The 20894-nt window shown below is 32.4% G+C and overlaps 2 protein-coding genes across 2 annotated transcripts; both read right to left on the minus strand.

The window, feature by feature from the left end:
• Positions 1-649: 649 nt before the first annotated feature.
• On the minus strand, positions 650-10441 carry LOC111704793 (egl nine homolog 1). The gene is made up of 8 exons (XM_023477137.1): positions 10415-10441; positions 9277-9393; positions 8725-8789; positions 4644-4702; positions 3376-3455; positions 2745-2798; positions 2385-2467; positions 650-1241 (listed from the first exon to the last, which is right to left on the minus strand). The coding sequence occupies exons 2-8, from the start codon at positions 9379-9381 to the stop codon at positions 1133-1135; spliced, it is 555 nt and encodes a 184-aa protein (XP_023332905.1). The 5' UTR covers positions 9382-9393; positions 10415-10441; the 3' UTR covers positions 650-1132.
• Positions 5005-8022, minus strand: LOC111704792 (uncharacterized). The gene is made up of 3 exons (XM_023477136.1): positions 7027-8022; positions 6916-6968; positions 5005-6784 (listed from the first exon to the last, which is right to left on the minus strand). Exons 1-3 carry the CDS (start codon positions 7908-7910, stop codon positions 6645-6647), a joined length of 1077 nt encoding a protein of 358 aa, XP_023332904.1. The 5' UTR covers positions 7911-8022; the 3' UTR covers positions 5005-6644.
• Positions 10442-20894: the final 10453 nt, after the last annotated feature.

Consider the following 20894-nt stretch of genomic DNA (forward strand, 5'->3'; position numbering starts at 1 on the left):
TCGTCCAATAAACCATTTATGATTATATCTCAAGTCTCCTCTTAATTGACTTTTAATTTTTATCAATATATTTCGAGGTGGATCCGCATTTAAACGTTTTAACAATCACATAGTTTAAATTTAATCAAAAAATATTTGGACAGAAAAAAATTCAAATGACCTAAAAAAAATAAATTAAATAGTTCAAATGAAGCATTTAATAGTTCAAATGAGCAAAACAATAGTTAATGAGTAAAAAAAATTTCAACAATTTTCAACAAAACTAGTATATATTTACAGTTAGGAGAGGTTAACACTCTTTGGGCCGAGCACAGCGTCTAGGAGTAGGACAGGGCCGCTCATTTGAACATTTTTTTCTCGTATGATTTATCTTTTGCTCATTTGAACTTTTTTTTGCTCGTTTGAATTATTTTTTCTCGTGAAATTTTTTTTACTCATTTGAAATATTTTTTTTTGCTCGTTTGAATTATTTTTTCTCGTGAAATTTTTTTTGCTCGACATTTGAACTATTTTATTTTTGCTCATTTCATTCAACTATTTTTTTGGTTCATTTCAACTATTTTTTGGTGCATTTGAACTATTTTTGGCTCATTTTGGACCATTTTTATTAATAGTTCAAATGAGCAAAAAAAATTGTTCCAATGCTCACAGAATGCTGTCGTTTGAACTAAATAACACATATTTCCAGGAGAGGGCTTGGCCCCCCTGACTACGCCTCTGGGCTTAGTCATACATATACAGCTAAATGAACTGGAATAAAAATAATCGTGAAAGTTTTTGTTTTGAAAAATAACAGGCACTAACCGTAAAACATAAAACTTTTTTTTAAAGAACAATAATATGTTAGTTAGGTCAGGACCAGATTTGATGGATACATCTTGAACAAAATTATAATTTTCATTGGTAACTAAAAGAATTTTTACCAGTTGGTGACAATTTAAAGTTGTCTATAGGTCCTTTAACATATTTAATTAGCATAATTATCATTATTTGTTTTCATCTTGCAAAGTCATAATAATATTGAAAAAAAAGATTTTAGTATGATTAACAATCTTTATAACTGTATCTGATGAGGTCCTCTGTGTAATGCGAAAAAAAAATACTTCTTTCATGGAACTTTCTGACTTCTGTTTCATTTTCTTGGCAAACTTTTCTCAATGTCTGTATTTGATGTCTGCGCTTTCCTTGTCGTGTATGCTTTCTTTTCTAACTCATCTAGATACCAGACTGTAACTGCAAACCTAGATAGATAGATAGATACCAGACTGTAACTGCAAACCTAGATAGTTAGATATAGTTACCAGAATGTAACTGCAAAACTAGATAGTTAGATATAGTTACCAGACAGTAACTGCAAACCTAGATAGATAGATACCAGACTGTAACTGCGAACCTAAATAGATGGATAGATATATACCAGTCTGTAACTGCAAATCCAGACTTATAGATATATAGATACCAGACTGTAACTGCAAACCTAGATAAATAGATTTATATATACCACACTGTATCTGCGACCCTAGATATATAGATAGATAGATAACAGACTGTAACTGCAAACCTAGATATAAAGATAGATAGTTACCAGACTGTAACTGCAAACCTTGATATATAAATAGATAGATAGATACCAGACTTTAACTGCAATTCTAGATAGATACCAGACTGTAAGTGCAAACCTAGATAGATATCAGACTGTAACAACAAACCAAGATTATTAGATAGATAGATACCAAACTGTAACTACAAACCAAAATAGATAAGATAGTTACCAGACTGTAACTGCAAACCTAGATAGTTAGATACAGTTATGAGATGGTGTAACTAATCTAGGTTTATGAGATGGTGTAACTTATCTAGGTTTATGAGATAATGTAACTAACCAAGGTTTATGAGATAGTGTAAACTAGGTTTATGAGATAGTGTATCTAACCTAGGTTTATGAGATGGTGTAAACTAGGTTTATGAGATAGTGTAACTAACCTAGGTTTATGAGATAGTGTAACTAACCTAAGTTTATGAGATAGTGTAAACTAGATTTATGAGATGGTGTAACTAACCTAGGTTTATGACATAGTGTAACTAACCTAGGTTTATGAGATGGTGCAAATAACCTAGGTTTATGAGATAGTGTAACTAACCTAGGTTTATGAGATGGTGTAACTAACCTAGGTTTATGAGATAGTGTAACTAACTTAAGTTTATGAGATATTGTAACTAACCTAGATTTCTGAGATGGTATAACTAACCTAGGTTTATGAGATGGTGAAACTAACCTAGGTTTATGAGATGGTGTGACTAACCTAGGTTTATGAGATGGTGCAACTTACCAAGATTTATGAGATGGTGTAACTAACCTAGGTTTATGAGATGGTGTGACTAACCTAGGTTTATGAGATGGTGTAACCTCATGGGGATTTCTTGAATCAGACCAGAAGAACACAACTCGATCAAATAAAGGTTCAACCTGTGAAAATCAATCATTCATATCAAAGGGGCTGTTGGCGTTATTTCAAACTAAACAATGACATGTCCGGTGCACAATGGTACCCTTAAAAACTGATCTAGGAAATGAAATGTTGACTTATCCCGGTTTTTAACTGAATTTTTCAATAAAAGTTGTGTCTATGAAAGTAACTTTATTGCAATGAATCTATGCGCCCTGAGAACCCCTTAATTATTTCTAGAAGGAGAAGAAGGGAATAGTGTCCATGAACAGACGAATTATAAAAATGAATAATTTCCTTGGCAACGAATCCAGATTTAACTTGGGGGTAGATATTCAGTACACCACCATCCTGAAATCAATCAATAAAGCAACATATCAATATATCAGTTAGAACTGAACAATCACATTTCAATCAATCGTATAATTATTTATTCAATCAATTTGGGCCCATTTCTAACATTGAGCTTTAGAAATAGGCACAAATTTAAAGACTGGGGTTTAAGGATCCCAGCAGAGTCAAAGTCGATAATAAAAAGTATAACCAACATTTTATTAAGCACGACGAAGACAACAATTCCCAAATCCCAAATCCCACTTTGAATTGTATTTATTTTCCCGAGATTTAAGCCGGCGCTCAATTAAAACTGGTTTTTGGCGGATTTGAGACGGGGCTTAAATTCATTAAATTTGGACTCAGAACTAAAAGAAAATTTTGTTTAGGGTTTTATTCGCTGAATTGTGGAAAATAAATAATTTTGAAAATAAATTTGTGCAATTTTTCATTTTTTCTCCTTAATCATCAACATCATTCTAACCCTGTCCATTTAAAATTGTTAAATGTTAAAATACTTGAAATACATTTCCTCCAAGGAGAAACTGGTTTTCAAAGGATAAACAAGAGGTATACTATCCAGATAGCATCTAACCTTTGATTCCCAATCCTTGTTTAAATAATAAATAGCAGTCACAACACGGCCATCTTTGTTTGGGTTGTCCACGTGCTTAACTGCAATCAATAAATTTATCAAGTAACATAATGTATGACATGCAAGTTTTAAGATAAAAAAGAAAGTGATGTTTTTTTTCAAATTTTAGAGGCGACCTAATTAGAACAAGATAACAAAAAAACAGATAAATTTTAGAAAAGACTGGTTAAAATGGAACGCCATCTGTTTAAAGGGTTCACCGACATAGGGTCAAACGACCCAGGGTTAAACGACATAGGGTCAAACGTCCCAGGGTTAAACGACATAGGGTCAAACGACAAACCTGTCAAAAACGCAAAAAAGGATAAAACGACAAAGGGTCAAAATGGAAAAAAATATTTTATAAATTATTTTAGGGTTAGGTTAGGTTAAGAAAACTATTAGTAGAGTTGCATGTCCGATTCACAACAGTGCCCTTTAAAACCTTTGTCTGATCAAGGTTATCATCATTTATCTACAGCACTCACTTTTTATTGTTGAACACTCTTATTTATGTTAATAATTACTATCTATTGTAAATAGGACAATGCCCTCTTTGCATGAAAAGTCCCTTGAAAATAATCTTACAGTCGCTTTAAAGAATTGAACTGAGGTTTAGAATGATCTCAACCCTTTCTAAGTTTGTAAGATTGGTTATATTGTGCTTTTAATCACAAAAAAAACTTGGATATTATATAATCATTAACTATGTTAAAATATAAGTTTACTAGGCTTTTAGGGCGCTTCGCACCCATCTTCTATTTAAATTGTGAACATGTTCTTTTTGTTTACATTTTAAAACGAAGAAGAAAATTTTTTTGCGGATTTAAAAAAAAAATTCGCGGATTTTTAAGAATTTAAATTTTTTTACAAAATTAAAAACCTTTATAACATTTTTTTTTTAATTTTTATCATTCATAAACCTTCCCTGTGGTCACGTGATGTCCCACAAAAAATTTGGGCCTGATCGGTTCAGCCGTTTTGACGCTTATTGGATACAAACAAACAGAAACCCAAACAGACAGACAAGCCAAATTTATATATAGATGAAAATAGGCGTAAACCCTAAGAACATTCCCTTGTTTATCCCGAGTTCCCCAATAAAACTTTTAGACAAATTGGTCAGGGGGTTAATGAGTCATGATAGACATACAATCAAACAAACAGAGATAACCACTTTAGATTTATAAATATAAATTAATTATTTTTTAAATCAATTAGCTTAATACCATAATGAGATCCTCCGCCTGGATAGCAAGCCACCATTATACGGGTCCGCCCATTTATTCTGGACAAACAAAAATTATTAAACTTTTTTTCAACCTTCATCTTTATTAAAAATAAGTTTTTTTTAAACAACATCATAAAACTGTTAAAAAGTTCCTTTATGTAAATATCAATTTCAATTCATTGTTCCATTTAGTTACTGTAAATTGGTTGAAATTCATATGAAATGTTAAACAAAATATTAACTCAAAAAAAAATTTTAATTGTCAAATGTAAGAGAAAAATATTTTTTGAACAATTTTGTCTTAATAGCAATAGTTGGAAATATCTGAATATCTTATCGTCTTCTAATCCACTCTCTCTCTTTCTACTTATTTACATTTTTTACCGTGATTTAACCAAAGCATTTTGAAAAAATCCTCACAAATTAGAATATTAACAGTTTGGATGCAATAAATATCCGGTAACACAATCATCTGTAAACCTGCAGTACTTTGTACATTGTTAATTATCAACATTTGTAAACTTCTACACAAAACCCATTATACATTTGAACTACGCTTCAAATGAATACGTAGCTTGATTAGCTTATTCATGTGATATATAATGACATACATCTTAATTGCGTCTATTTTAACTGTGCTGTAATACGTAGCTTGATTAGCTTAATCATGTGATATATAATGACATACATCTTAGTTGCGTCTATTTTAACTGTGCTGTAATACGTAGCTTGATTAGCTTAATCATGTGATATATAATGACATACATCTTAATTGCGTCTATTTTAACTGTGCTGTAATACGTAGCTTGATTAGCTTAATCATGTGATATATAATGACAAACATCTTAATTGCGTCTATTTTAACTGTACTGTAATACGTAACATGTTGCCTTAATCATGTGATATAGATAACGACATAGGAATTGTAATTAAGTCGATAAACTTGAACTTATTAGATATAAACCTCAAATACACTAGTTGAAATAGAGACTCCATACTAGACTGTTTACTGCAAGAGAGTAATCGTTCCCTGGTTGATAAACAGGTTGAAGGTCGTTTTCTAGTTGAGAAATTGACAGTTTACAAGATTGTGTCCTAGTTGAGGCATTGATAGCTCAAGATTGTGTCATAGTTGAGGCATTGTCAAATTAAATCACAATGGTTAGAAATGTTTAACCATTATACTGAGTAACCAATGAATAAGCTAAATGTTTTGATAGCTGTTTTACATTGGTCCAAAGATTTTTTTTATCTCAGATGTATACAGGGGGCTATAAAAGCTAACCCCCCCCCCCCTCCCAACCCACCGCCCCCCATCCACCTGTACAAATTCCTGTCTACCCCTTGGAACTTAGAGGTTATGCTGGGCCCTGAGCATAATTCTGTAGATCAACAAAAGTTTCTTTATTAGTAAAAAATGTTGTTTTAATTTTCTGTGTCACCTCATCTGAATCTATGGTTAAATTCAAAAATACTTTTTCAGTCAGTTTTAATGATGCTCCTTGTTACACTAGAAAAACTTTCATTTGCTTATCTCAGTTAAATTTACAAAATTCTAAACATTTATTAACATTTATTAACATTTATTTAACATTCTCTGTTCTGAATCCTTTAGATTAACATAAATTAACATATTCAATCATTTTGGACACTTACGGTAGCATTAATTTATGCTTAAGCATAAATATATGATAAGCTAAGACAAAGATCATAATTGCCTTAAAAATTTCTTTTTTAGATTATTCGTTATGATAATTAGATTGATTTCAAGAAAGGGAATGCAATATAGAACCCGCAGACTGCCATCATGATGCATCAAATAATCATACACAAAACAAACGTATAACATTGATTAAGAATTCATCCTTTCAAACTTTTTTAGAGTTGAATTAGACAATAAAGACAAATGTACTTATTCATTTAAATGCTGTAACATTTTCAAGGTTTTTCCTCATTTTGCTCATAACCACCAATGATGGCTAAACTGATAAGGGAAATTCTATTGCTCTGCAACTTTAAACTGTACAAGTACAATTAGATATCCCAGAATGGTACTGAATGCAGTGATCATACTTGACTTACTCAAAGCAAAAAATCCCATAGCTGTTATTTCGGTTTCTGAAATGATCTCAGACCAACCTATTTTAAAAAATAAACAAAATACATGCATTTCTTTAATATTTTAATAATTTTTATGATTGCACTTGACTTGCCTGAAGTGATTTCTAAAAATGCTGAAGTTTTAATATGCTTCAATTTAATGTACTTACGCCAGTTAAGCTGGTTCTGGATTGAACAGTCTATATATTGGTCCGCAGACAACCTGTTATTTATTTTTTTAAGTATTGGACAAATGTTAGTTTTATTTACTGATAATATACCTTAGAATATGTGCTGTTGATTGCAGCCAATCAAAGCAGCTTTGGCATGACAAAGACAAATTCCAAATTATCATAATTCCAGTCAAAATATTTCCAAAGTCTAACAAACGGATTCTGTAGGTTACCCAGTAGGTTGTGTAGGTAATTGATATTAGAAAGCTACAGAAAAGATTTAAAAGCACTGGTCCAAGACCTTTCTTCAGATTTCCATAGGATTCTATAATTAGTTTAGATTCATCCACTAAGTTTTGATTTTGTGTGGCATTAAATTTCATACATTTCTGAATAAAGCTACTCGTAAAGACATTTATCAGAAACATACTAGATGTCAAATGTATGGTGTAAAATCCTCCTATAATAAGACCAAAAAATAATTGCGATCCTGTCATCTCAACTAAATAATATGTATAGAAGATTGCATTTAACATTGTGCATAAGAATAATTCTAATTTTCTTGTTGGTAGTGTAAGATTGTCATTGGAACCAACTTGAGAGACCAAAAGTCCCATTCCTGAGGGAAGAACCCAGAAAGAGACCAATGTTAAGATATTGTCTGTCTGTGCAAAAACCTGATCAGATACATTATTAAATCCAGGATCTTCATTTATATCTTCAATCACAAGAACAAGATCTGAATAAAAGATGTATCCCCACACGGAAGAGGGAAGGAATGTCCAAATCAACCATCCAAAGAAAAACCTCCAGGATATGTACCTCAACTGGAAAACACCATCTTTAGTTGTGCTGACAGGAACAAGAAGGATTTTTATCATAATTCTTAGAATCTTTGATGCCAAGGAACACTCAAACCCCAGAGGCTGTTGGGATACTTGCGGTGCCATGGATATATTTATGGATACCACACCTGTTTCAAGCTTATTCATGAACTAATGTAGTAGCTCATATATTGAGTTAACTTGTGAAAAGGGGGGTTTAAAAATAGTTGAAAATGGCAATACAAATTTTTGGAAATATACATTAAAATATCTAAGTTTGCTTTGGTAACATTTGTTTAAAAAATATTTTATATGCTTTTTAATTTTTCCATTAGTAACAGAAATTTGTTTTTCTATCTCCCACCGCTGTTATTAATTAAAGTTAACACCATTGACAAACATTGGAAAAAGTATACCTCCCGCCCCTGTTATTCACATTAATAAACAAAATATTAGATAATTAATTCTGCAATCAATAATTTTCAATGCTGGGGGGGGGGGGACAAGCAAATGTACTTTTTTGGGAAAATATTTTTTTAAGAAATCGATTGGAAAATCAATAAGAATTTTATCAATGACTTATGAAACTGAAGCTAAAAATAATTCTTTTCTGTTTAGATGTATACATATTGTACACAGGACTACAAGAAAGTATAATTAGGTTGGTGTGGTAAAATCAAAGGATCAAAAGAAAATAGCATTACCACATTTAAAGTCAATCCAGTCTTCAAAATTGATTGATGGATTAATGTACCTTTAACCCACCCTAACTGACCCTTTTTCAATGAGCAGCATCATGAAAGATTAGACATTGTTAACAATCAATTTTCACTCATTTTATGTGAAAACTCAATGAACCTTTTAGAGATCAGCATTGTAATAATAATTTAAGATTCATACATAAATATATATATTCAGATATTTCCAACTGCTTTTACTCTTAGTCTTTACAGAATAAAAATCTATGATGAAAGAATAAAACCTGTATTTTCCGAGCTCTCCATTACTTGGCACTCTATTAGCTGTTAGGATTATTGCATCAAGAAGCTAAAATAGAATAAATTCACAGTTGAATATTTCAGTGTTTTAAGTACTAAGTAAGTACTAAGTAAGTATACCAGCAAGAAAGTAGATAGGAATCAATATATTGTTTTTAATCTTTGTGAAGAAACAATCTCAAGAACTGACGAGGGTCAACCCAGACCGAAAAATATTTTCAATAAATGTGGAAGTAACATCTACTTTTTTACTCTACAGAGGTTTGGTTCATCACCATCACCCAATTTTAAATATTTCAAAAGATTGTATAATAGCAACAAATTTTGTTTAGTAAATATGTTTTTAGAAGCTACATTAATTATAACCTCTTATAAATAAAAAATAATGAAAACATAAAAGTCTAGATCTTTAAAATCTTAAATGAATTTTCAGCATAATATTTTTTTTTACCCCAAAAAAACCTGTAACTTTTTCAAAAATTCGGAATGTGTATCTAAATTTAATTTTCAGAGACGGAAAAAGACTTGAAAGGAACCTGAACAAGTTGGAGAAGGTTTGGAGAACGTTTGGGGGATATACCATCTGTCCAGGTGATTTTGTCACTTCGCACAGAAGGTTGGCTAGACCCTCCTCCAGACATTAGTTGTCCATCCTGTTCATAGAAATATAAATTGAAGGGACTTGCGACAAAACTTCCATCATTGTTTTTGTAGCTGAAAATTAATTATTCTAAAGTGCGAGACTCTCTAGAAAATTATTTTTAAATGCTCCGAGACAATGAATTGAATTGTCAGACTTTAACACTTTTCAAGACCATATATTCCTCACTGTTACTCATATGGAGGTATTGTGAAGAATCGATTATGCAACATTATAAATGCACAGAGGCATATTCTGGAGGGGGGCTGTTGGCAACAGTTCCCCCTCCTGCATACGAGCTTGGGCTCGCCCCCCCCCCCCCACTTGGACCAGTGAAATATACGATTTTCAGGTCCCTACAGGTGCTGAAAAATTTAAGCCCCCTTCCTGAATATGAACCTGTAAAGTAATTGGAGGATCACTTAAAGTTACGTCACCATCTAATATTAAATTTTGAAAAAAACATTTATACAAATATAAATACACATATATAAATATAAATGTATAAAGAGCTTTATTATATAGATATTCCGATTGAGGTGAAGAATAAGATCAACTCCTTTTTGGTAATTTTAGATTTGAAAGAGAGAAAGTGGAAGAAAAGGGAAAATAAAAGGGGAAAGCCGAGTAAAAAATTAGGGAAAAACTTCAGAAAAAGTTGGGGAAAAGAAAGAATAAAAACTAAAAGCTTGAACCAGAACTTTAAGACTGTTAAGATTGTGTAAAGGTAGAAAGAGAAAGCTGTTAGATTATGCAAAGCTATAGAACCTGAAAGCTGTTTAGATTATGTAAAGCTAGAACCTGAACGCTGTTTAAATAATGTAAAGCTATAGAACCTGAAAGCTGTTTAGATTATGTAAAACTAGAACCTAAAAGCTGTCTGGATTATGTAAAGCTAGAACCTGAAAACTGTTTAGATTATGTAAAGCTAGAACCTAAAAGCTGTTTAGATTATGTAAAACAAGAACCTGAAAGCTCTTTAGATTATGTAAAGCTATAACCTGAAAGATGTTAAGATTATGTAAAGCTAGAACCTGAAAGCTGTTTAGATTATGTAAACCTATAACCTGAAAGATGTNCCCCCCCGCCGGCAAAGTCAAAAGAATACCTGTTTAAATGTTCCAATAATATTTTCACAGATCTACCAACATGTAATTTCATCCTGGGACTTAAGCCTCCTTTATCTTCTTCAATTCCTTCGAAAATTGTTTTTAATTCATTTTTGTCAACAGTATTTGTTTCACCAAGATAGGTATTTGTTACGCCAAGATCGGTTTCTGTATCACCACAATATGAATCACTAGTTCTATCGTCTGTATCTTCTATGAGAGCTTCCTGGAGTGAGGTGAGATTGATACTGGATTTGTTTTCAGTTTTATTATTCTCACGTATATTACTGTATTCTTCCATATATCTCTCAGCTACGTGACTTTTACCAAGATTAACTTCAAGAGTAAATATTGATCAATCTGCAGTTATGAAAACGATGAAAACTATCTCCAAGTCCGAAAAAATAATTGCAAAAATACGCAAAATTTCATGTTACTTGAATTGTTAGTAATTTTCCCTAACATGAGTAATTATTTGATTAATTAGTTTATTTTGCGTAGGTTAGCAGGGTTGCCAGGTTTGAAAAATTGAAAAGGAAGACAAGGCTAAATTCAGAATATTTTAAGTCTACTTTCAGTCCTCTCCAGGCTGCTTTTTTAAGCTTGAATTTATTTTGGTTGATTAATCTAATAAGTATTAGAAACTTGAGGTATGAGAAGCTGAAGCAAGGGCGGTTTACAATATTTCTGAATTGTTTTTAATGAAAGTTTTAAAGGGCATTTGATAATTTTTTTTGTAAAATCATGACCAGCTGGGGTTGGGAGGTGGAAAATGTGTTACCAAGATTTGGATTTGAATAAAATATCTTCATTGAGAGATAAAATATGCCGCCTTAGGCCAAAATTTTTTGAATTTGTTATAAAATTAAAATTAAATGGCTAGAAGGTGCCTTCTCTCTCTTCTTGCCTTTCTAATTTTCCAGGGGAAGGGACTCAAGGCACTTTTAGGCCAATAATTCTAAAAATAGGTGGCCATTTATGAAAAGTGACCTTCTAGAAGGCTGCTTGGTAACCCTGTATGTTAGTAGCTGTCGCAGAGGGCATTTGCCGCGGAGTTTTATAACTTTATTTATTTTATAAGTTTTTAGCAGACGAAACAAATCTTGTCTAGAATCTGAATAGATATTGCCAAAACAGGATAAAAGACATGTTCAAAAATCTACTTCAAATATGATTTTCATGATTTTGATTTCTTTAAATTTTACTTTACTTACCAATTCAGTATTATAAACTTTTTCAAAAATTGAATGGACGACGACTGAGTTTCACGAAGACGACATTTGAACTCTTTTTCACAGAAAAAAAACTTTGGTGTGATATCAATTGGACTATTTATAATGATCGATTGGACTAATGACCGATTTAACTAATGATCAATTGAACTAACGTTCAAAAGGACAAAAGTGCGTTTGAACTAATATTTGTTCAATTAAACTAATTTTTTAATAATTGTAAATTGTACCCCATATATATATATATGTATTTTTAAACACACAAAATATATTATTATTATTATTCAAATCTATTTATTGATCAAAAAGTACAGATCAAATAACAATAAACTTTATATATATATCAACGATATGTACATTTTGATTGTTCTTTGATTTTATTAAATGTGTAGACGAAAACAACAAAAAAATATATCGGTAAAGATTAATAAAATAAAAAACCGGTGCCAAAATAGCAACAATTTAAGAAGCAGCAATTTAAGAACTGGCAAAAACATAAAGGAAGTTTCAGGTAAGCATAATATTACGGATAGAGACAATTGCAGAGTGAGATGTTATTGAAGAACCAACAGCTTTGCAATATTGTTTCTTTTATAGAGTTAAAAACATTTGAAAGACAAAATATATGATGTAATCTTAAAATTTGAGGGTTAGGTTAGGTTACGACAATTTCTGGGGCGTGCGCTGCAGATATATGGCATCCTAAAGGGCTGAGAGCTGCAATCAGGGCAGCTGCTAGGGGACTGTCAGGGTATAGACAAGAATAGACAAGATTATAGACAAAAAAAAGACAAGGATATACAAGGGTATAGATATAAGGATAGACAAGGATATAGATATAAATATAGACAAGGACATAGAAGGATAGTAAAGGATTTACTTACGAATAGACAAGGATAGACAAGGATATGCAAGGAAAGACAAGGTTAGACAAGAATAGACAAAGAAAGACAAGAATAGACAAGGATATACAAGGATAGACAAGAATAGACAATGATATAAGGATAGACAATGATATAAGGATAGACAAGGATAGAAAAGGATATACAAGGATAGAAAAGGATAAACAAAGAAAAGGATATACAAGAATAGAAAAGGATAGACAAGGATAGACAAGGATAGACAAGGATAGACAGGGATAGACAAGGATATACATGGATAGGCAAGTATTCAAGGATAGACAAGAATAGACAAGGATAGACTGGGATAGACAGGGATATAAAAGGACAGACAAGGATAGACAAGAATATACAAGGATAGACAAGGATATACAAGGATAGAAATGGATAGACAAGGATATACAAGGATAGAAAAGGATAGACAAGGACATACAAGGATAGACAAGGATAGACAAGGATAGACAGGGATAGACAAGGATATACATGGAAAGACTAGAATGGTAAAGTTTGCTTTATATATATTATATCAAGTATACCCTGTTTAGTGTATATGAAGGAAGCAAGGATTGAATGTCCGAAATCACTATAATTTCCTTCTTTTTCTTAACTTCCCGCTAAGAAGACGTATAAAATACTGTTTAAAGGGTGAAACAAAGTATTATTATTTTTTCACACAAATATAACAATTTTACATTGAGAAAATAAAACAATTTTTAAAGAAATTTTTTATCATTACATCTGACTATTAGGTCAAAATTCTTAGAGGAGAAAACCTAAATTGCTGTGCAGTGGTTAGGTTTAGGGGGGGAGGAGGGTTAGAGAGAGGTATTTTAGGTTAATGGAAACATCGTTTGGAAGTCTGAACATATCATAAAGAGCAGTTCATAAAAGGTATGGATAGAAAAATCTTGGTTCAGAAAAGGAGGAAATGAAAATTGATTGTTTGAGAAGAGGATGTGTGGAAGACAAGGGGAATGAATATTGAATATTGTATTGGGGATGAAAAGGATGAATAGGGGATGAAAAGAATGAATAAAGGATGAAAAGAATGAATAGGGGATGTAAAGAATGAATAGGGGATGAAAAGAATGAATAGGGGATGAAAATCATGAATAGGGGATGTAAAGAATGAATAAGGGATTTAAAGAATGAATAGGGGATGAAAAGAATGAATAGGGGATGGAAAGAATGAATAGGGAATGAAAGAATAAGTAGGGGATGTAAAGAATGAATAGGGGATGAAAAGAATGAATAGGGGATGAAAAGAATGAATAGGGGATGTAAAGAATGAATAGGGATGAACAAAATTGAATAGGGGATGAAAAAAATGAATAGGGAATGACAAGAATAAATAGGGGATGTAAAGAACGAATAGGGAATGAAAAGAATGAATAGGAGATGAAAATAATGAATAGAGGATGAAAAGAATGAATAGGGGATGAAAAGAATGAATAGAAGATGAAAAGAATGAATAGGGGATGTAAAGAATGAATAGGGGATGAAAAGAATGAATAGAAGATGAAAAGAATGAATAGGGGATGTAAAGAATGAATAGGAGATGAAAAGAATGAATAGGGGATGAAAATAATGAATAGAGGATGAAAAGAATGAATAGAAGATAAAAAGAATGAATAGGGGATGAAAAGAATTAATAGGGAATGCAAAGAATGAATAGAGGTTGAAAAGAATGAATAAGGGATGAAAAGAATGAATAGGGGATGTAAAGAATAAATAGGGGAAAAGAGTAATTAATTGGGGATGAGGAGAGGATGAGGAGAGGATTGGGGATGAGGAATTAATAAATAGGGGATTAGGGGGGAATGGATAGGGGACGAGGATAATGAATATGGATGAGGAGAGAATAAATAGGGGATTAGAAGGGAATAGATAGGGGATGAGGAGGTAATAAATACGGGATGAGGAGGTAATAAATAGGGGATGAGGAGGTAATAAATAGGGGATGAGGAGGTAATAAATAGGGGATGAGGAGGGAATGAATAGGGGATGAGGAGGGAATGACTAGGGGATGAGGAAATAATAAATAGGGGATGAGGAGGTAATAAATAGGGGATGAGGAGGGAATGAATAGGGGATGAGGAGGGAATGAATAGGGGATGAGGAGGGAATGAATAGGGGATGAGGAGGAATGAATATTGAATATTGCATAGGGAATGAAAAGATTTAATAAGGGATGAAAATATTGAATAAGGGATGAAAAGAATGAATAGGGGATGTAAAAAATGAATAGGGGATGAAAAGAATGAATAGGAGATGAAAAGAATGAAAAGGGGATGAAAAGAATGGATAGGGGATGATGAAGGGAATAAATAGGAAATGAGGAGGGAATGGATAGTGGATGAGAATAATGAATAGGGGATGAGGAGAAAATGGATAGGGGATGAGGCGAATGAATACGGGATGAGGAGGGAATTGATAGGGGATGAGGATAGAATGGATAGGGGATGAAGAGAATGGATAGGAAATGAGGATAGAATGGATAGGTGATGAAGAGAATGATTAGGGGATGAGGATAGAATGAATAGGGGATGAGGATAGAATGGATAGGTGCTGACGAGAATGGTTAGGGAATGATGATAGAATGGATAGGTGCTGAAGAGAATGAATAGGGGATGAGGATAGAATGGATAGGTGCTGAAGAGAATGGATAGGAAATGAGGATAGAATGGATAGGTGATGAAGAGAATGAATAGGGGATGAGGATAGAATGGATAGGGGATGAGGATTGAATGTATAGGTGCTGAAGAGAATGAATAGGGGATGAGGATAGAATGGATAAGGGATGAGGATAGAATGGATAGGTGATGAAGAGAATGGATAGGGGATGAGGATAGAATGGATAGGTGCTGAAGAGAATGAATAGGGGATGAGGATAGAATGGATAGGTGCTGAAGAGAATGAATAGGGAATGATGATAGAATGGATATGTGCTGAAGAGAATGGATAGGGAATAATGATAGAATGGATAGGTGCTGAAGAGAATGAATAGGGGATGCGGAGAATGAATAGGGGAAGTGTTCAATTTTTTCTTTACCCAAATTATTAATGCAGAAATGATATTAATGTGAGGACGGGGGGGGGGGGGTTAAAGGGAAGGGGAACTGGTCAGTTTCTATAAAACGGGGGAATTTTTTTTGATATTTCATAAAATATTAGTTTTATATTGCATATAACACCATCTGATCAATTACGGGGGGAATATTTCTAACTATCTATCTATCTAACTATCTAACTGACTAATTGTCTAACTGTCTAACATCTAAATATATTTGACTAACCAACTACCTAACTAAGGCTGTAACTATCTAACTATCAAATTATTTAACTAACTAACAAACTATCTAGCTATCTGAGTATCTAAATAAATAACTATATAATTATACTAGCTTGGGAACCCAGCTCTGCCGAGGTAACTAAAAGTTACTACCGCCGTTTACCCGCACTTGAAAGATTTAACGGGAACCTACGTTTTTGTTATTAATGTCAACCCACTCAACTAAGAATCTCAAAACCAAACTAAGAACATTTCCGTGGGTTTCCCGAGTTCCCCAAATAAAAAAATGATCGGAAAACAGACAGACAGACAAACAGAGATTACTTCTTTGATTACTAACTGGAAATATAAATATCTAACTATATCTGAATATCTAAATATCTTAATTTCTGAATATCTAAATATCTTAATTTCTAAATATCTAACTATATAAACATACAACTATCTAAATATCTAAATATCTAATTATCTATATATCTAACTATCTAAATACCTATCTATCTAAATACCTATCTATCTATATATCTAACTATCTAACTATATAATTGTACTAGCTTGGGAACCCAAGACTGCCAAGGTTACTAAAAGTTACTCCTGCCGTTTACCCGCACTTGAACGATTTTAAGCCGTGGCTCATATATAGTTGGTTTCAATGTTTCAAGATTTAAGCTGGCGCTCAATTAAAGCCGGTTTTTGGCGGATTTGAGACGCCGCTTAGATTCATTAAATTCGGACACATGATTACATTTTCTAAAATTGTGACACATTTTGTACATACTCTAAACTTTAAACAGAGCATTTTGATGTTTATTAAATATAAACAAAACAGCTAGTATCATCTTGTCTAATCTTGGCCGAACCCTTAAAACCAGTTTATGCGGTGCAGGCTTATTTTTAAATATTGATGTACTAAATCCTGTATTCGGGTTGTAACGAAACATAGATTAATGCGACCATTTTTTTCTCTTCAAAGGAATTCAAAAAGAGGAAATTTTAACGTTAGTCAAGTTTAGAAACCTAAAGGATAATACATACCAAGACATCAAACCACAACAAAGGACATTCAAGAGCGATATGAAAGATTCAAATGCACAATGGCATCCTTTGATATTTGTGATAGCAGACTTTTTTTGACTGAAATAATAAAAAATTAGATTTTTAAATGTTTTAAGGAGTTATAAGGAGTTTAGGAGTTTTGAAGTTTGGAAATTTTGAAGTTTTCCAGTTTTGAAGTTTTCTAGTTTTGAAGTTTTGAAGTGTTGAAGTTTTAGAGTTGTCAATGAAATAAATCATTTTTTATGTCTGGTTCAGTAGCTAAAACTTCCAGAAATTCATGATAATTGTACTCTATATTCAGGACTTTAAAAATTGATTCGTCCCAAGTCCTAGGCGCTTACAAGGCAATTTAGGTTGCGGCCCTAACTGTTAAAATCAAGAGCCACGGTTTCTAGAATTCGACGAGATGTTACTTTAGCGAGTAAAATGTAGATATTTCAACAAAACAAACCCCCCCCCCGTCTAGCAAATGATGTTTTGTACACCAGTTTTGGGAGGTCTTTAGACATCCCTTCATTCTAACTAATTTGTGGGAATTGTCTTAAACAACCCTATGATTAAAAATTCTTTACATTTAGATTAAAAAAAAAAAAATACTTTAGATAAAGTACTAAACTTGACTACGAAATATTAAACTTGAGAGGATACTTTTTTTTATGAGAACATATTCACCCCTTGGGCTTATTAAGTAGTTTCCGCAATATATAGCAACCTGCTTCCTCAATAAACCCAGTCATTAAATATATCCAATCTAGCTTGTCAGCATTCTTCATTTTTGTCAGCAAAGTTCATTTTCTGTGAAAGCTGAGTTTACTTTTGACAGCCTTGTTAATTTTTTTTAGAAGAATCTAGACTTTCTGCATTCTTCATTTATGTCAGCAGAACCTGGCCTGTCAGTATTGTTAGTCTATCTATCTATCTATCTATCTATCTCTATCTATCTATCTATCTATATATCTATCTGTCTATCTTTCTATCTATCTATCTATCTATCTATCTATCTATCTATCTATCTATCTATCTATCTATCTATCTATCTATCTATCTATCTATCTATCTATCTATCTATCTATCTATCTATCTATCTATCTATCTATCTAACTATCTATCAAGTTTTCTATACATCTATGTAGTAAATGCCGTACTCTTAAAAGTTCGTTCCAATTTGTATCAGTCCAAGTACAATCTGATGTCCGCTATGAATATTAAACATTATTAAACCACTGGACGCAATCTAGTTTACTATGTCAATCAGACAATAGTGATCTATTGATCAATGTTTAAACAGGACATGATCCACTTGGCTACAATCCCATGAACTATCAACGCCACTACCACTGGGTGCAATCTAGTTTGCTTTGTCAACAGGAGAATAACGATCTATCGATCAATGTTACAAACAGGACAGGATCTCAACTTGTATGTTTCAACAAGAACCAAATTACTATACACTGTAATCAAAGTGGGGGTTCTGTACTACCTAACTTATATTTCTACAGTTTAGATTAAAATTGGGTCTTTAACAGCGTAATTACAAGCTATGCGCTGTTATATATAACGTAGTTAAGTAATCACAATATGGGCATGACAGAGCTTTATATATCTAAGTACATTGAATGGTTTAATCACATTGCATGATTTACGTATTTACTAACGGGCACATTTAGCTTTATGGACAATGTACAACGTAATTTACTATGGGCCTCTATATTTGCCGCATGTATAAACTGTATTTATTACATCTATGCATGTATCTATCTAACTATCTATCTATCTATACATCTATATATCTAAAGCTAATGACCATGCAACTAAACTGCATTTTAGTCACGTGCCCGCTTGTACGTGCTCCTCAGTATCAATCTATCTATCTATCTATCTCTGTATTTTTAACATTGATCATTATATCTAATAAGTATAACTTATATAAATTATTACCCTCTTCCTTGTAGACAGTAAAAGGATTGAAAAGAAAAAGTAGAAAATTAAATTTAGAGAAAAAAACAATTAAGTTTACCCTGATTATTTATTTCCGTTAAATTATTCACGTCGTACCATTTGTGTTTTATTAGAACCCTCTAAATGGGTGAATGGGTTGATGATCGATTATTTACACAGTATTTATGAAATCTTGAAACCACGGTAAGTTTGATCCTTGATGTTTTTAAAAAGCTTCTAACTTTGATTTGATAATACCAGTTCGCCTTTGAGATCTTATTGTGAACTCAGTTTTCATTTTCATTAACAGTTCTGTTCAGGAACCTTTGCTATTTTTGCTCCGATGAAACTTGGAATGTTTGTATTTTCATTTTGACCAACTTGGTTAAAAATATTAGATTTAAAGTATTTAATATATTTGAGGAAGGTTCAGTTTGTTTAAGCCATGTTGATATGTTATAAAAGATTAAGTAACAAATGTGTAAAAACAGAAAATAAAGACTACAAAATTGCACTTATTTCGCTGTAAGATAAGCCATTTATTATCACTAATCTGATTTAATATGATAAGATAAGATAAGATAAGATAGGATATAGTTTATTGCTAAAAATACACATACAACTATTTTTATATTGTTTACTATATTGTATATATTATAGCAGTTAGATGGAGATAATCTATTTGCTGTTCTGGGTATTATCCCCACCTAATTAATATTAAAACGTTTACAATATGATGAATATTACTAGGTTTTGAAAGTTTACAATAAGTCAGGGATTAATAGTTAAATTTAATTAGAAAGACCGAGGTGAAGCATAACAAAATAATTGATTTTTTAGTTTTAAAGTTTAGTACGTTTAACAGAATAAGATTAAGCATGTTCAAAAATCTACAAAGTTCTATATTAATTTTTTTGCAAGAATAACAAGAGGGTTTATTGCACTTTGATATGTAGGCGTCAGATAACATTTCACAATAACTTTTTTTTTAATACACCCCAGCCCCCTCTAAACTCCAAAATCCCCGAACTTCCTTCCCCCCCCCCCTGCACCTACTATAATATAATGCTCTCCTAATTTGTTACAACAAATTTTTTAAGTTCCGGAAACTATGATTGTCAACATAGAATACTGTTTCCGGTCTTCGAGAATACTCGACTCTCATTGGACGGATGTATGGCCAATAGGGTACCAGAGCTGCCGCCAACGAAAAAAATAAAATTTGAAAATTGATTCGAATTCTTTATCTTTAATTAAGTATTTACCTCTATGTTTTACGAAAAGTTGTGTAATGCAATAAAAAAGGCATTCTTTCATTAAAGATTATTTGTTAATTTGTCATCAAAGAAAGATGTTTTAATGAGTAAAAAAAGAAAAGTTAATGTTATGACTTCATTTTTTTGTAATTACAAATACGATGGCCAGTAAATTGAAATAATCTAGCAAAAATACAAAAAACCAAAATCATGAAAAAATCACGAAACCTCTCATTTAAGAATAAAACATATATACAACGCATATTTCAATCATAATTCAATCCTTCTGGACTACTAGTCTATTGGTCTTCTGTTCTACTAGTCTATTGGTCTACTAGTCTACTGGTCTACTAGTCTGCTGGTCTACTAGTCTACTGGTCTACTAGTCTACGGGTCTACGGGTCTACTAGTCTACTGGTCTACTAGTCTACTGGTCTACTAGTCTACTGGTCTACTAGCCTACTGGTCTACTAGTCTACTGATCTACTAGTCTACTGGTCCACTAGTCTACTGGTCTACTAGTCTACTGGTCTACTAGTCTACTGGTCTACTAGTCTACTGGTCTACTAGTCTACTGGTCTACTAGTCTACTGGTCTACTAGTCTGCTGGTCTACTAGTCTACTGTTCTACTAGTTTACTGGTCTACTAGTCTGCTGGTCTACTAGTCTACTGGTCTACTAGTCTACTGGTCTACTAGGCTACTGGTCTACTAGTCTACTGATCTACTAGTC

This window comes from Eurytemora carolleeae, unplaced genomic scaffold, assembly GCF_000591075.1.
Source record: "Eurytemora carolleeae unplaced genomic scaffold, Eaff_2.0 scaffold621, whole genome shotgun sequence".
Lineage (NCBI taxonomy): Eukaryota > Metazoa > Arthropoda > Copepoda > Calanoida > Temoridae > Eurytemora > Eurytemora carolleeae.